The sequence below is a fragment of the Erythrolamprus reginae genome, chromosome 1, assembly GCF_031021105.1.
Source record: "Erythrolamprus reginae isolate rEryReg1 chromosome 1, rEryReg1.hap1, whole genome shotgun sequence".
Lineage (NCBI taxonomy): Eukaryota > Metazoa > Chordata > Lepidosauria > Squamata > Dipsadidae > Erythrolamprus > Erythrolamprus reginae.
In genome coordinates, this window is record NC_091950.1 from 18,200,211 (window position 1) to 18,218,895 (window position 18,685).

The window sequence follows — 18,685 nt, forward strand, 5'->3', positions numbered from 1 at the left end:
CATTTTCTTTTACCGTAATTAAATTTCCTCCTCAAAAAAGTACACCAATTATATTTCTAACTTATTAACCATTATGCCAAAGTGCTTCCTTCTTTCTTTATACATTTTTCTGTAAACCAAGAAAACCTTGTATAGCCAATCAGATGTTAACAAAAGAAAATTAAAAACAAAACATTAACATATATGAATTTCAGACTTCTTTCCTCCCCCCCTCTAAATAGTACATTCCCATTTTGTTTTTTATTTTAAAATAAGGTATGTGCATTGTGCATAGGGATTTGTTCATAGGTTTTTTTAATAGTCCGGCCCTCCAACAGTCCGAGGGACAGTGAACTGGCCCCCTGTGTAAAAAGTTTGGGGACCCCTGCTTTAGAGAATAGGTTGACTCCCTCTTCTTTGTGGCAACCCCTGAGATATTGGAAGACTGCTATCAGGTCTCCCCTGGTCCTTCTTTTCATTAAACCAGCCATGCCCAGTTCCGGCAACCGTTCTTCATGTTTTAGCCTCCAGTCCCTTATTATTATTATTATTATTATTATTATTATTATTATTATTGTTGTTGTTGTTGTTGTTGTTGTTATTTATTAGATTTGTATGCCGCTCCTCTCCAGAGACTCGGAGCGGCTCACAACAACAGAACACAGTACAAATCCAATAGTTAAAAACAATTTAAAACTCTTAATATAAAGCAGTTATACATCCCAGACAAATCATGCATAAAACGGAGTGGCCCGGGGTTTGATCGTGTCCCCACTTTCCCTTCTGTCCTCCAGACTATACAGATGGAGTTCATGAAGTCTTTCCTGACAAGTTTTATGCTTAAGACCTTCTACCATTCTTGTAGCCCATATTCAATTTTATCAATATCTTTTTGTAGGTGAGGTCTCCAGAACTGAACACGGTATTTATTTATTTATTTTATTTATTTTGTCCAATACACAATAATACACAATGAATGTTATAGTGGATATAGTAGGGAAGAAATACGAGATACAGAAGAGACTATAGGACAAGGGACGGAAGGCACTCTAGGGCGCTTATGTACGCCCCTTACGGACCTCTTAGGAATCTGGAGAGGTCAACCGTGGATAGTCTAAGGGTAAAATGTTGAGGGTTAAGGGATAATACTACAGAGTCTGGTAATGAGTTCCACGCTTCAACAACTCGATTACTAAAGTCGTATTTTTTACAGTCAAGATTGGAGCGGTTAATATTAAGCTTGAATCTGTTGTGTGCTCTTGTGTTGTTAGAAACATAGAAACATAGAAGTCTGACGGCAGAAAAAGACCTCATGGTCCATCTAGTCTGCCCTTATACTATTTTCTGTATTTTATCTTAGGATGGATATATGTTTATCCCAGGCATGTTTAAATTCAGTTACTGTGGATTTATCTACCACGTCTGCTGGAATTTTGTTCCAAGGATCTACTACTCTTTCAGTAAAATAATATTTTCTCATGTTGCTTTTGATCTTTCCCCCAACTAACCTCAGATTGTGTCCCCTTGTTTTTGTGTTCACTTTCCTATTAAAAATACTTCCCTCCTGGACCTTATTTAACCCTTTAATATATTTAAATGTTTCGATCATGTCCCCCCTTTTCCTTCTGTCCTCCAGACTATACAGATTGAGTTCATTAAGTCTTTCCTGATACGTTTTATGTTTAAGACCTTCCACCATTCTTGTAGCCCGTCTTTGGATCCCTTCAATTTTGTCAATATCTTTTTGTAGGCGAGATCTCCAGAACTGAACACAGTATTCCAAATGTGGTCTCACCAGCATTCTATATAGCGGGATCACAATCTCCCTCTTCCTGCTTGTTATACCTCTAGCTATGCAGCCAAGCATCCTACTTGCTTTCCCTACCGCCTGACTGCACTGTTCACCCATTTTGAGACTGTCAGAAGTCACTACCCCTAAATCCTTTTCTTCTGTAGTATTTGCTAACACAGAACCGCCAATACAATACTCAGATTGAGGATTCCTTTTCCCCAAGTGCATTATTTTACATTTGGAAACATTAAACTGCAGTTTCCATTGCTTTGACCATTTATCTAGTAAAGCTAAATCATTTACCATATTACAGACGCCTCCAGGAATATCAACCCTATTGCACACTTTAGAGTCATCGGCAAATAGGCAAACCTTCCCTACCAAACCTTCCCCTATGTCACTCACAAACATATTAAAAAGAATAGGACCCAGAACAGGCCCTTGTGGCACACCGCTTGTAACCTGTCTCTGCTCAGAATACTTGCCATTAACAATAACTCTCTGATGTCTACGCTTCAGCCAGCTGCAAATCCATTGAACTATCCAGGGATTAAGTCCAATCTTCACTAATTTATCTATCAGCTCTTTATGTGGAACCGTATCAAAGGCTTTGCTGAAGTCCAGGTAGGCAATATCCAAGGCACCACCTTCATCCAACACCTTTGTGACGTAGTCAAAGAAATCAATGAGTTGTTGTGGTTGAAGCTGAAGTAGTCTTTGATAGGCAGGACATTGCAGCATTTGACCTTGTGGTCTCACCAGCGCTCTATACATTAGCTCTATTCAAGATTCAATTGAAACTAATCAAAGCTTAGCATATTGGACCCCTTCAATTTTATCCATATCTTTTTGTAGGTGAGGTCTCCAGAACTGGACACAGAATTCCAAATGGGGTCTCACCAGCACTCTATACAGCGGGATCACAATCTCCCTCTTCCTGCCTGTTATATTGTCTGCGTGCATCCCCGGATGCTTTCCTCAAAGTAAGGCTCTTGTCTGCAGCTTATTAGGATGTGGGATGTCTTTCTTTTAAAAACTCTGGAACATCTGCCTTTTTCCTTTTGAGCTTGTTTTTCTGAGCTAGTAGCGGCATGAAAGAGTCGGGGAATTGTATGGCTGATTGCTGGCAAGCACAGCCGTTTGCTGAGTCAGCTGGATTGAAGGTGCCAAGGGGAAAGTTTTGTTGTTTTGACCTCTTCATTTTTTCCAACTTATCTGGAGGAAAACTTTGAAAGCAGAAAATTATATATTTTCTCCTGTTGACAAATCGCTGCCTTAAGTTCCATTATGAATAGTGTATTTGCAAAGGAAAACATAGGGATGGCCATCTGGACAACGGTCTTCCAATTGTGGAAATACCACTATTGGCTTTCTTTAACCTTGGAGGTCTGTAATCTGTGAATCTGGACCCTACCCTACAGAATCCAATTCTGAGTAACAAAAGAGCAGAATTGGAAGGGACCTTGGAGATCTTCTAGTCCAACCCCCTGCTTAGGCAGGAAACCCTATACTATTTCAGACAAATGGTCATCCAATCTTCTTAAAAACCTACATTGATGGAGCACCCACAATTTCTGGAGACGTTCCACTGATCAATAGTTCTAACTCTCAGGAAATTTCTCCTTAGTTCTAGATTGCTTCTCCCCTTATTTAGTTTCCACCCATTGCTTCTTGTCCTACCCTCGGGTGCTTTGGAGAATAGGTTGACACCCTCTTCTTTGTGGAAGCCCCTGAGATATTGGAAGACTTAATATAGGCTGTCTTCATTTACCAACCCAAAATTGAGACTGACAAGATTGTATTGGCAGTTCTGTGTTAGCAAAAACTTCAGAAGAAAAGGATTTAGGGGTAGTGATTTCTGACAGTCTCAAAATGGGTGAACAGTGCAGTCAGGCGGTAGGGAAAGCCAGTAGGATGCTTGGCTGCATAGCTAGAGGTATAACAAGCAGGAAGAGAGAGATTATGATCCCGCTATATAGAGTGCTGGTGAGACCCCATTTGGAATACTGTGTTCAGTTCTGGAGACCTCGCCTACAAAAGATATTGACAAAATTGAACGGGTCTAAAGACAGGCCACAAGAATGGTGGAAGGTCTTAAGCATAAAACATATCAGGAAACACTTAATGAACTCAATCTGTATAGTCTGGACTCTGGAGGACAGAAGGAAAAGGGGGGACATGATCGAAACATTTAAATATGTTAAAGGGTTAAATAAGGTCCAGGAGGGAAGTGTTTTTAATAGGAAAGTAAACACAAGAACAAGTTGACACAATCTGAAGTTAATTGGGGGAAAGATCAAAAGCAACATGAGAAAATATTTGACTGAAAGAGTAGTAGATCCTTGGAACAAACTTCCAGCAGACGTGGTAGATAAATCCACAGTAACTGAATTTAAACATGCCTGGGATAAACATATATCACATCCTAAGATAAAATACAGGAAATAGTATAAGGGCAGACAAGATGGACCATGAGGTCTTTTTCTGCCGTCAGTCTTCTATGTTTCTAATAAATGAATGAATGAATGAATGAATGAATGAATAAATGAATGAATAAACAAGTGGGTGGGTGGGTGGGTGGGTGGATGGATGGCTAGAAGGATAGATAGATAGATAGATAGATAGATAGATAGATAGATAGATAGATAGATAGATAGATGTATCCATCCTAAGGTAAAATACAGGAAATAGTATAAGGGCAGACTAGATGGACCATGGGATCTTTTTCTGCCGTCAGACTTCTATGTTTCTATGTTTCAATGCGGTGATTGCTAAGTGAAACTGCAACAATGCTTATGAGGGCTGCAAAGATTGTACTTTATGGTGTAATTGACATAGAATAGAATAACAGAGTTGGAAGGGATCTTGGAGGCCTTCTAGTCCAACCCCTTGCTTAGGCAGGAAACCCTACACCACTTCAGACAAATGGTTATCCAACTTCTTCTTTAAAACTTCCAGTTTTGGAGCATTCACAACTTCTAGAGGCAAGCTGTTCCACGGATTAATTGTTCTAAGTATCAGGTAATTTCTCCTAAATTGCTTCTCCCTATGATTAATTTCTTCTTGTTCTGCCCTCAGGTGCTTTGGAGAATAGCCGGACTCCTTCTTCTTTGTGGCAACTGCTGAGATATTGGAAGACTGCTGTCATGTCTCCCCTGGTCCTTCTTTTCATTAAACTAGACGTGCCCAAGTCCTGCAACCGTTTGCCTCCAGTCCTCTAATCATCTTTGTTGCTCTTCTCTGCCCTCTTTCCAGAGACTCTACATCTTTTTATATCATGGTGATCAAAACTGGATGCAGTATTCCAACTGCGGTCTTACCAAGGCCTTATAAAGTGGTATTAATATTTCATACGATCTTGATTCTATCCCAAGGGAACCGAAAAAGCTTCTTGGATGAAAAAGCAAAACGCCTTCAAGGGAAAAGCCAAGTCCAATTGCGTTTGGGATAAGCGCCTTTGGGACAACCATGACCCAGATGGCTGAGAATCCCCATAGACCCATCCCTCTGGTTAATGCATCCTAGGACTTTCATGACTTTGTGTAACTCCATAGACCCCTCCATGGGTTGCCCAGCTGATATGATGAGCCATGAGACATGACCATATTTGGATCGGGACGCTCTTCTCAGTCACTCATGCCCTTATCACCTCACGGTTAGACTATTGTAATGTGCTCTACATGGGGCTATCCCTGAAGAATGTTCAGAGACTGCAAGCTGTTCAATATCTACATGAAACCGCTGGGTGAGATCATCCAGGGGCATGGGGTGAGGTATCACCAGTATACGGATGATACCCAGTTATACATCTCCACCCCATGTCCAGTCAACGAAGCAGTGGAAGTGATGTGCCGGTGCCTGGAGGCTGTTGGGGCCTGGATGGGTGTCAACAGACTCAAACTCAACCCGGATAAGACAGAGTGGCTGTGGGTTCTGCCGCCCAAGGACAATTCCATCTGTCCGTCCATTACCCTGGGGGGGGGGATTATTGACCCCCTCAGAGAGGGTCCGCAACTTGGGCGTCCTCCTCGATCCACAGCTCACATTAGAGAAACATCTTTCAGTTGTGGCGAGGGGGGCGTTTGCCCAGGTTCGCCTGGCGCACCAGTTGGGCGCTATTTGGACCGGGACTCACTGCTCACAGTCACTCATGCCCTCATCACCTCGAGGCTTGACTACTGGAACGCTCTCTACATGGGGCTGCCTTTGAAAAGTGTTCGGAAATGCAGCTGCGAGAGCAATCATGGTCACACCAACACTCCGCAGTCTGCATTGTTTGCCAATCATTTCCGGTGACAATTCAAAGTGTTGGTTATGACCTATAAAGCCCTTCATGGCATCGGACCAGAATATCTCCAGGACCGCCTTCTGCCACATGAATCCCAGCGACCGGTTAGGTCCCACAGAGTTGGCCTTCTCCGGGTCCCGTCGACTAAACAATGTCGTTTGGCGGGACCCAGGTGAAGAGCCTTCTCTGTGGCGGCCCCGACCCTCTGGAACCAGCTCCCCCCAGATATCAGAGTTGCCCCCACCCTCCTTGCCTTTCGCAAGCTCCTTAAAACCCACCTCTGTCGTCAGGCATGGGGGAATTGAAATTTTCCCTTCCCCCTAGGCTTATAGAATTTATACATGGAATGCTTGTATGTATGATTGGTTCTTTAAATTGGGGGTTTTTTAGATTGTTTTTAATATTAGATTTGTTTACATTGTCTTTTTATATTGTTATTAGCCACCCCGAGTCTTTGGAGAGGGGCGACATACAAATCTAATAAATACAAATACAAATACAAATTACCATATTTGGATCAGGACGCTCTTCTCAGTCACTCATGCCCTTATCGCCTCTCAGTTAGACTATTGTAATGTGCTCTACATGGGGTTACCCCTGAAGAATGTTCAAAGACTGCAAGTGGTCCAGAATGCAGTCGCGTGAGCCGTCTTGGGTGCACCTAGGTACACCCACACCGCACCAATTCTCCGTGGACTGCACCGGCTCTCGATTGGTCTCCGGGCGCAATTGTGAGACCACCTCCTACCGCATACCTCCCAGTGACCGATAAGGGCTCACAGGATCGGTCTTCTCTAGGTCCCGTCAGCTAAACAATGTCGGCTGAGTGCCCCCTGGGGGAGGGCCTTCTCTGTGACTGCTGCGGCTTTTTGGAACCCGAGATCTGGACTGCCCCCCTACTGGCCTTCCAAAAAGCCGTAAAGACCTGGCTCTTCCAGCAGAAGGTATGCATGGTGGCGGTTCATTGTTTTAATTGTTTGATAGTTGCTTTTAGATTGTTCTATTATTTTTAGGAGCTTAATGTTATATTTTTATCTGTATTTGGCTGGGAGTGGGGCGGCAGACAAGTCCAAATAATAAATAAATAAAGACAATGAAATCCGTATCTCATTGGTGAGTATGGATAACGCTGAATGAAGGGAAAGCTCAGCCCTTGTTCATTGATGAAGCTATTTCATCGAGTCTAATGTTGAAGCCTGGGCTGATGGAGGAAAGGGAAAGAATAATCCTGCCTTTGGGTCTAATTCCATCTCTCCACTAGTCATAGATAAATAATAACAGGAAGCCGCTTCCTTTGTTCTCCTGTTTGTTCCACCAGCACTTAGTTGATCCCTAAGGAGATTCTGGTAGCGAGTACAAGGTTAATCAATCTCTTATCCATCTTACATCATTACCTACACGCACATATAAAACATTTAAATTAAGCGCAGGGTATCTTGTGCCAGGGAATTCCTGCAAGTTGTCAGCTTCATCAGCTTTGTCAAGCTCTTTACTTTCTCCATAGTAGTATGGAGATAGTGTATATTACAATGAAGATAGATAGATAGATAGATAGATAGATAGATAGATAGATAGATAGATAGATAGATAGATTAGACGGGTGGATAGATAGAGAGATAGACAGAGAGATAGAGAGATAGAGAGAGAGAGAGAGAGATAGATAGATTAGACGGGTGGATAGATATAGATATAGATAGAGAGATAGAGAGAGAGATAGATAGATTAGACAGGTGGATAGATAGATAGATAGATAGATAGATAGATAGATAGATTACATGGGTGGATAGATAGATAGATAGATAGATAGATAGATAGATAGATAGATAGATAGATAGATAGATAGATTAGACAGGTGGATAGATAGATAGATAGATAGATAGATTAGACAGGTGGATAGATAGATAGATAGATAGATAGATAGATAGATAGATAGATAGATAGATAGATATAGATAGATTACATGGGTGGATAGATAGATAGATAGATAGATAGATAGATAGATAGATAGATAGATAGATTACATGGGTGGATAGATAGATAGATAGATAGATAGATAGATAGATAGATTAGACAGGTGGATAGATAGATAGATAGATAGATAGATAGATAGATAGATAGATAGATAGATAGATAGATAGATAGATAGATAGATAGATAGATAGATAGATAGATAGATAGATTACATGGGTGGATAGATAGATAGATAGATAGATAGATAGATAGATAGATAGATAGATAGATAGATAGATAGATAGATTAGACGGGTGGATAGATAGATAGATAGATAGATAGATAGATAGATAGATAGATAGATAGATAGATAGATAGATAGATAATTTTATATATACATATATATATGTATGTGTGACGGTCTTGGCATATTCGGGTTTCTTCCCGTGTAGGATTTGGAAATTTCTGGCAACGTTTCGACGAGGTCCCACTCGTCATCTTCAGGCTGGTGCTTCTGCCCTTGTTCTAGGGCGATATGTATGTGTGTGTATATATATGTATGTGTGTGTTCGCCCTAGAACAAGGACAGAAGCACCAGCCTGAAGATGACGAGTGGGACCTCGTCGATCCGTCACCAGAAATTTCTAAATCCTACACGGGAAGAAACCCAAATATACCAAGACCGTTATATATATATATAAACACGTACACACATTTAAAATTATATATAATTACATATACTGTATATTATAAAACACATAATAATGTGCCATATATTATGTTGCTTTTCATAAACCTACACAATACTCTCTTCCCCCGAATTCTTTTATCATTTATGTCTGCTTCTTTCTATTGTTGATTGCATCTCCACATTTGCTTATGAACTGAAATGAGTCTCTCTCGCTCACACCCACAGGCCGCCCAAAGTACGTATATTTGTAATAATGAGACTTACAATATTGTCCATTTTGTGCGTTATAACTTGTATACCACTGCAACAATAAGCCAGATTTTTAAGGCTATCTGGAAAACTAGAAGGGCAGGGGGGCACTAGTCTCTCCTATATCTCGTATTTCTTCTCTACTATATCCTCCATAACCTTCATTGTGTATTATTGTGTATTGGACAAAATAAATAAACAAATAAAATGAAATAAATTTCTCAAACAATTCTGCACCTTTAAGCTGTCTTTTCATTATCTATATTCAACGATCCAGTAATAAACAAGATGATGAGGAAGGACAGGGGGCCCCACCAATAAAACTTACTTGCGGTCCACTTTGAGCTTATATTTAGATATGGGGATGGAGGAAAGAAGCTGGGATTGACAAACTCCACCCCCTTTGTCAAATTGATGGACCCATGGGAGTATTGGCTGGCGACCCGGGTAATGTGACTTACAATATGCAGAGAGACACTACATTTCAACAGGAATGAATGGGGGAACATGTGCTGTGGTGGAAGAGGGTGGCGGTGTGAAATGGGTGGGTGGAAATGAGAACAAAGTGTGCACCGGTATTCATTTAAAAGTAGATACCCGTCAAAACCCCCAAATCAATGCCCATCCCTTTAACACACATGCCAGGGAATTCCTGCAAGTTGTCAGCTTCATCGGCTTTGTCAAGATCTTTACTTTCTCCATAGTAGTATGAAAATAGTGTGTATTACAATGAAGGATAGATAGGTAGGTAGGTAGGTAGGTAGATGATAGATAGATAGTAGGTAGGTAGGTAGGTAGGTAGGTAGATAGATGGTAGATAGATAGTAGGTAGGTAGGTAGGTAGGTAGATAGATAGATAGATAGATAGATAGATAGATAGATAGATAGATAGGATAGATAGATAGATAGATAGATAGATAGATAGATAGATAATTTATGTTATAATTTAACATACATGTGAGCTGTCCCCAGACTTCGGAGAGGGGTGGCATACAAATCTAATAAATAATAATAATAATAATAATAATAATAATAATAATAATAAAAAATATCACCCCATTCCTCCTTTTGGTTCTCATCACATTAAAACCCTGTATAGCAGGAAATTCACACTACCTCTTCCCCAGATTAATAAACTTTGTTGATTCATTCTTCTTCATCAGCTTTGTCAAGGTCTTTACTTTCTCCATAGTAGTATGGAGATAGTGTATATTACAATGAAGGATAGATAGATGGATAGATGGATGGATAGGTAGGTAGGTAGGTAGGTAGGTAGGTAGGTAGGTAGATAGATAGATAGATAGATAGATAGATAGATACACAGATAGATAATTTATATGTTATAATTTAACATACATGTGAGCAGCCCCAAGTCTTTGGAGAGGGGTGGCATACAAATCTAATAAATAATAATACATAATAAATATCACCCCATTCCTCCTTTTGTTTTTCATCACATTAAAACCCTGTATACCAGGAAATTCACACTACCTCTTCCCTGGATTAATAAACTTTGTTGGCTCATTCTTTTTTAAAAAAAACACCGCAAAGCTAAAACAAAAATAAAAATAAAAACAAAGCCCCGCCCCCCCAACCCAGTAATGTCAAACTCTTGATTTCTCTGCAAGCAACGTTAAAAGGTCAAACGACCCGTTTTTTCTCACCCCATCTTCTCCTGCCAAGGTCTCTTATTATTTTTTTTCGCCCAGTCGTTCCTTTGATCGAATCTCCACGTTGCCTCTTTTTCCCCCCCCTTCTTCCTTCCTTCCTTTCTTTTCCCTCCGTTCACTCTTTCTCCGGATCCGGATACTCCTCAAATTTCCTCCGGAATTTCACTTTGGAAATCCATGACTTTGTGTGATGGCAAAAGGCGGGGTTGGGATCTGGGGCTTGGAAAGAAAGAGAGCGGAGCATTTACATGCGCATTCACACACACACACAACACACACACACATCTATACGTTTCCCAAGGGAGGGGAGGGAAGCATAAAGGCGAGAGCAGCTGTTCCTTTCGCTCCCAAAAGCACTCCTTCCAAAATGCCCACCCCCCCAGAGATCAGAACTTACTTTGTGCAAATAAATAATAATAATAATAATCACAATAAATAAAAATCCCGGCTTCTCTTTCTTCCTCCGGAGTTGCAAAGCGCGTGGAAGCAGGAGAGGATCCTCTTTTTGTTCTCTCTGGGTTGCAAATATTTCTTCTCGCGCTTCCAACCAAGCCGGTTTCTAGCTTTCTTCTCTGCAGAGCTTTTAAAAACCAAAAGGTTGGGAAAGAATCATGTTTAAAAATATATATATAATGGAGCTGCTTACCCACTTTTGTTCTTTTGTGCAGGATAAGGCCGGCAGTCTTTGTTCTCCTTTTTAAATAAATAAATAAATAAATTTTTATTTTAATGTCTCTTTCTTTTCGCCTGCAAACTCCGCTTCGTTTTCGATCACATTTCTTCTGAGTTATTTCCAAAGGGGCGGGCGGGGGCGGGGAGGGTGGCTTCTTTTGTTGGCTCTCTATTGCCATCTGCTGGAGGAAGCCGGACTCCGCAGCTTGAATGGAAAGCTTTTTTTTTTAAAGTGTCAAATGCCTGATTGACAGAGAAAAGTTGCTCTGGGGTTAGAATTAGCAGCTTTCAGAGTTAGAAATAGAAGCCATGGTTTTAAAAAATCTATCATTCAGAACCATAGAATTGGAAGGGACTTTGAAGTTGGTTTATTTCACTCGCAACAGATTATACCCTACGCCAGTGTTTCCCAACCTTGGCAACTTGAAGATATTTGGACTTCAACTCCCAGAATTCCCCAGCCAGCAAATGCTGGCTGGGGAATTCTGGGAGTTGAAGTCCAGATATCTTCAAGTTGCCAAGGTTGGGAAACACTGCCCTACGCAACCAGACTTACAATCCTAGGTTTAGAAAGCTTAGAACTATGTCGCCTTAAACCCAACCTAAATCTAAAGCCGCATAGCCCATAAAATCATCTGCTGCAATGTCCTTCCTGTCGTCAACGACTACTTCAGCTTCAACCACAACAACATACGAGCACAGAACAGATACAAACTTAATGTAAACCACTCTAAACTCAACTGCAGGAAATACGACTTTAGTAACCGAGTAGTTGATGCATGGAACTCACTCCCTGACTCTGTAGTATCATCTCCTAATCCTTAAAACTTTACCCTTAGACTACCCACTATTGACCTCACCCGATTGCTAAAAGATCAGTAAGGGGTGTGTATTAGTGCACCAGCGTGCCTTCCGTCCCCTGTCCTAATGTTTCTTTTTTACTAGTATCATGTATATGAATATCATTATACAGTGATACCTTGTCTTACAAACTTAATTGGTTCTGGGATGAGGTTCTTAAGGTGAAAAGTTTGTAAGACGAAACAATGTTTCCCATAGGAATCAATGGAAAAATGATTAATGCGTGCAAGCCCAAAATTCACCCCTTTTGCCAGCCGAAGCACCCATTTTTGTGCTGCTGGGATTCCCCCCGAGACTCCCCTCCATGGGAAACCCCACCTCCGGACTTCTGTGTTTTTGTGATGCTGCAGGGGAATCCCAGCAGAGAAATCCCAGCATCGCAAAAACGAGCGCTTCGCTGGCAACGGAAGTCCGGAGCTGGGGTTTCCCAGTGAAGGAAGCATCAGTGAAATCGCAGCATCGCAAAAACACCGAAGTCCTTGAAACCCCACCTCTGGACCTCTGTGTTTTTGCGATGCTGCTATTTCACTGAGGCTCCCCTCACTTGGAAACCCCACCTCCGGACTTCCATGTTTTTATGATGCTGCAGGGGAATCCCAGCAGGGAAATCCCAGCAGCGCAAAAATGGGTGCTTCGCTGGCAACAGAAGTCTGGAGGAGGGGCATCCCAGCAACGGTGGTGGGTTTGTAAGGTGAAAATAGTTTGTAAGAAGAGGCAAAAAAATCTTAAACCCCGGGTTTGTATCTCGAAAAGTTTGTATGACGAGGTATCACTGTATCTTTGTATACCACCAATATGTACTTGCCAAAAGAAACAAATAAACAAACAAACAAATGAACTTCTGCCTAGGAACATCTCAGGTAGGAAACCTTAATATGTTCTCCTGCACTTTATTCTGTTGAACAGCTCATAGGACCACAGAGTTCTTAATCTTTAATTAAAGTATTTATTGTAATTAGAAGCAGTTAGTCTGGATTCTGTTTTCTGGAGCAAGAAAATGCAGATCCCCCCCCCCCCCCCAAACACACACATACACCCATTGTGAGGTCTCTTCAAATATCTGGCCAGGTTTAGCAAATTAAATACTGTATATACTGCTGAAAAAAATAAAGGGAACACTCCAGCAACACCTCTCTCATCTTGGACAACAATGAACAAACTATGCCTAAAACTGTTATTCTTCTTGTACATAATTGTGCAGAGGGGGGGGATTTCTGGCAGCTAGTTTAGATAATTACTGTGATCAGAAAAGAGGTATTTATTTTTTGTTTATTTTTGTCAATCAAGTATAGGATAGTAGTTTATATAAACATAACATAGAAAGTAATGATAAAAAAACACAATAGGACAGGGATGGTAGGCACAATGGTGCGCTTATGCATGCCCCTTAATATATTTAAGGATATAAATATTTGATATATTTTGATATACACTGCTCAAAAAAATAAAGGGAGCACTCAAAGAACACATCCTAGATCTGAATGAATGAAATATTCTCACTGAATACTTTGTTCTGTACAAAGTTGAATGTTCCCAACAGCATGTGAAATTGATGGTCAATCACTGTTGCTTTCCAAGTGGACAGTTTGATTTCACAGAAGTTTGATTTACTTGGAGTTATATTGTGTTGTTTAAGTGTTCCCTTTATTTTTTTGAGCAGTGTATTTAAATTTAGCCTGAACGCCATCAGTCTGCTAAACAAATACAGTAATTCCCTCAACACGGTCAGAGTATTTACTAAGTCTGCACTTAGTTTTTTCTCATCATTCCTATCACCCATTTCCTCCCTCTTATGACTACATGACTGTAACTTGTTGCTTGTATCCTTAAGATTTTTATTGTTTCCTCATTGCTTACTTGACCCCTATGACAATCATTAAGTGTTGTCCCTCATGATTCTTGACAAATGTATCTTTTCTTTTATGTACACTGAGAGCATGTGCCGCCCCGAGTCTATGGAAAGGGGTGGCATACAAATCTAATTAATAATAATAATAATAATAATAATAATAATAATAATATGCACCAAAGACAAATTCCATATGAGTCCAACCATACTTGGCCAATAAAGAATTCTATTCTATTCTATTCTTGACAAATGTATCTTTTCTTTTATGTACACTGAGAGCATGTGCACCAAAGACAAATTCCTTATGAGTCCAATCATACTTGGCCAAAAAAGAATTCTATTCTATTCTATTCTTGACAAATGTATCTTTTCTTTTATGTACACTGGGAGCATATGCCGCCCCGAGTCTACGGAAAGGGGTGGCATACAAATCTAATTAATAATAATAATAATAATAATAATAATAATAATAATAATAATAATAATAATAATAATATGCACCAAAGACAAATTCCATATGAGTCCAACCATACTTGGCCAATAAAGAATTCTATTCTATTCTATTCTTGACAAATGTATCTTTTCTTTTATGTACACTGAGAGCATATGCACCAAAGACAAATTCCTTGTGTCCAATCATACTTATATTCTTTCTATTCTTACTATATACTTTGCAGAATGTAATCACCACAATCCTTACCATCTTTTTAAACAGCACTGTCCAGCCAGATCAGGCGCAGAACGTTCAACAAGACGAATGGTGAATAAATTTACTCTGGTATCCTGACTGGTGCTTTTCGGAAGCCGGAAAGAATAGGAACCTATCCATGCTGCTGATTTGTAGACAATTTATTAAATACTAAGTTGGGTCTGAAACATGGAAGAGCTATATTTCTTCCAGATACTATCTCTATCCAACCATGGTAATTAGAAGGAAAAGACAAACCAGGACCAGAGCAAGAAATGTAGCTGTTTGGTGTTTTACCGATTTCAGGTGTGGCTCAGTAGAAATAGAGTCCAGGTAAAGTGGTACCTCATCATACGAACTTAATTGGTTCCAGGAGGAGGTTCATAAGGTGAAAAGTTCGTAAGATGAAACAATGTTTCCCATAGGAATCAATGTAAAAGCAAATAATGCGTGCAAATCCTTCAGGAAAATCCCAAACTTTAGAAGGGAGGGGAACAGAGGGCAGGGAGGAGCAGCTAAAGGGGGAGGGTGGAAGAAGCAAGGCTAGGCTAAAGGGTGAGTGGGAAGGAAGAAAGGCAAGGGGGGCGGCCCCTCCCTTTTCTTTCTTAAAAAGACACCGTTTCAGTGCTTTTGCAAGCATGCAAAATCTTTACTCCTCCAAGCTGCCCCTCCCTTTTCTTTCTTAAAAAGACATTGTTTCAGTGCCTTTGCAAGCATGCAAAATCTTTACTCCTCCAAGCTGCCCCTCCCTTTTCTTTCTTAAAAAGACACCGTTTCAGTGCCTTTGCAAGCATGCAAAATCTTTACTCCTCCAAGCTGCCCCTCCCTTTTCTTTGTTGTGGTGATCAAAACCTTGAAGATTTAAACTGCAGCAGATAATTATTATACAACGGGATAATTATTATACAACGGGAGAGACGGTGATTTATAACTGAAGCGACGGTGAGGTTTGACAAGCAGCCGATAAGAAAAGTGAGTGGAGAAGTGAGCGGAGAAACCGGAACAGCACAGGGAGAAAAATCTGACAGAGAGAGTGACCCTGAACACAGCTAAACAGAAAGGAAAGATTTGTTTTGGTGAGACTCTGCTGTCGGGTTTTGGATTACTTGAACTAGTGAGACTTTACAAGATCTTATCTGGTGGCAGAAAGACTGTGACAGGAGTAAAAGACTTTAGAATAACGGCCAAATTGCAAGAGGCGAAGAGAACAGTAAATGAACTGACATCATATCCGGCTATTAAGTTGCAGTAGAAGATTTGGAACTTGCATATTAGGGGAGTAGGAAACGCTAAGTAGCAAAGAAAGTGTTTTCACAATTTAAAAAGTTAAAAATTTCCTTCTTTCCTTCCTTTTTCTTCCCTTTTTTCTATATTCTATGTTACAACCTATTAGTTCTCTTTTTATTTAAATTAATACATATATATTAAGTGTTTAGACAAATTATAAAATAGAAGTCTGTATTAATAGATTAATAGCATAGATAATACATAAGTATAGATTTAGACATAGCCTTATAGATACAGTGTTACTTTTTTAAAAAAATATATATATAGCATATATATATATATAGTATAAAAATATTAATTGTTTATTATTATTATTTTTGATTCTTAGATATATTTACATAATTGTTAATAGATTAATTGTTTATAACTACACTGATACTCAGATATACTTATATTTAGATATTTAGATATATTTAATATACTAAAATAGTTATTAAGTCATTAAGTGCTATAGAAATTTTAATTAATTATTATAGAATTTGTAGCCTTGTAAAAAACGTTAACATTTCTAAGAAAAATAATAGAACTTTTAAAGTGCATAAATATTTCCTATGGTCATATGGAATAGAATATATAATATTTTAGAAAAGCAAAACCAGATTATAAAAGAAATGGCCAATTACCAGCCCAGAGGTGGTAAAAAAATAACCCCAGCCACACCTTCAAATACACTATCTTCAGCTTCTTCAGCATCACAAAGACAAATAGATGATATGTTAAATCCAGAGAAAGAAAAAGAGAAAGAAAGTTCCTCACTAATGCAAAATATGAATAAAACATTGACAGTTATGCAAGAAGCAATGCTGAAACTACAAGAACTTATTACCAATAACCACCTAGAGTTAAAAACTGATATCCTTAGGTTAGAAAACAGACTGGAAACAGCACAACTTGCAACACAGAAAAATGAACAAAAAATTACACAGGTGGAAGAGAAAATAGAACAGAGTGAGAAAAAAATTGAACACGTAGATCAAAAACTTAAGGAATCCCATAAGGATCTCGAAAACTCCCTGATTCAGCTGGAGTTGGAACGATCTTCTTATTTTTTAAGATTTCAAAATGTGATAGAGACAGAGAATGAAAACTTAGGGGAGATTATGATAACCATAATTTCAGGAATATTACAAACCAGTCGGGAAGAGGTAATAAGTGAACTGGATGAAATTTACAGAATTAACACTAATTATGCCCGTAGAAACCGACTCCCGAGGGAGATCCACCTGAGATTTGCTAGAAGGATCATGAGAGACAGGGTATATGCAATTTCTAGAGGAAGGAAAATGACATATAAGGGTAAAGAATTAAATATATTAAAGCAAATCCCTAGAAAGGTAAGAGAGAGAAGGAGAGATTATAAGACACTAGCCTCTGTCCTAAACAAAAAAGAAATTACATTTAGATGGATTAATCCCGAAGGGATGATGATAAATATTGATGGCAGAAGAGTTAAAGTGGACTCCCTTGAAAAAGCACAAGAAATATACGAACAATTGGTTAACACTGAGATAGAGTTAGAGAGCGGGGAGAGATTAGAATCTAGTAAAGAAGAAGAAATTGAAATTGACAAACAAACAGGTGGAAGGACGGGGGAGACGGGGGGAGAAGGAGAAAGGGAAGAAGGGGCTAAGACCAGATCCCAAACAGCAGCAGCAGCAGCAGACAAATAGAAACAAACAAACAAAAGGAACTAAAAACAACCAAGAAGGAAAAGCCCTCTTTCTTTTATTCTTTTATTCTTGTTTATATATTCTCTTTCTACCCATTCAAAGCTAAATGCCACTGGGAACTAAACTAATTTCAATAAACATAAATGGTCTCAACAACAATCAGAAAAGAAAAAAGGTTTTCTCCAAACTCCTGAAACAGAAAGCACAGATAATATGTCTACAAGAAGTACATATCAAACTTGCACACAAAAAATATTTAGAATACACCAAATTGGGAGAGCTATACACTTCTCTAGATGAAAAAGAAAAGAAAAGAGGGGTAGCCACATATGTGAAAAAAGAATTAAACCCAAGAGAGATAAAAACTGACCCAAAAGGAAGATATATTATAGTAGAAGTAGAAATCAAAGGAGAGAAAATATTATTAGTAAATATATATGCACCAAATCATGAATTGAAACAATTTTATAAAAAAATACATGAAATATTATTACAATTTAACCAAACAAATATATGTATAATAGGAGACTATAACGGAATAGTGAACCAAAAACTGGACTACAAAATAGAAACCAAGAGTAAAATAAAAAGAGCCACACTACCAACCACATTTGAGAAAATGACGGATGAACTAGATCTGGTAGATATGTGGAGATTAATACATCCAAATGAAAAACAATTTACATTCTACTCTGCCCCACACAACTCTTTCTCTAGGATAGATATGGTATGGCTAAGTAAGAATATGCACAAAAAAATAAAATCTGTTGACATAGAACCAAATACGTGGGCTGACCATAACCCAATAACAATCACTTGGCAGGGGGAAAAGAAAGAATTTAGAAGATGGTCATTAAATACAAACCTACTTCGAGATGAAAAATATACAGAAATGCTAAACAAAGAAATAAAATTATTTCTAGAGGAAAATAAGAAACAACCCACCTCAACTCAAATACTATGGGACACACTGAAAGCATATACTAGGGGAGTTACTATATCATATACAGCTAAAAAACAAAAAGAAGAGAAGGCAGAA

At 39.1% G+C, this 18,685-nt stretch overlaps 1 protein-coding gene across 8 annotated transcripts in view; it reads right to left on the bottom strand.

Moving 5' to 3' along the window:
* Positions 1-14,791, bottom strand: part of HOMER3 (homer scaffold protein 3) — a 98,154-nt gene extending 83,363 nt beyond the window's left edge. For 3 of the 8 annotated variants that reach the window (XM_070746001.1, XM_070745981.1, XM_070745953.1), the window contains exons 1-2: positions 11,266-11,388; positions 10,614-10,838 (exon numbers count right to left, since the gene is read on the bottom strand). In XM_070746001.1, the coding sequence (XP_070602102.1) occupies positions 10,614-10,618 (5 nt within the window). In that variant the 5' untranslated portion in view covers positions 10,619-10,838; positions 11,266-11,388. Of the gene's footprint in view, positions 1-10,613; positions 10,839-11,016; positions 11,132-11,265; positions 11,415-14,701 lie in introns of those variants that run through there. The other 5 variants (XM_070745943.1, XM_070745935.1, XM_070745992.1 and 2 more) reach the window with 4 other exon arrangements.
* Positions 14,792-18,685: the final 3,894 nt, after the last annotated feature.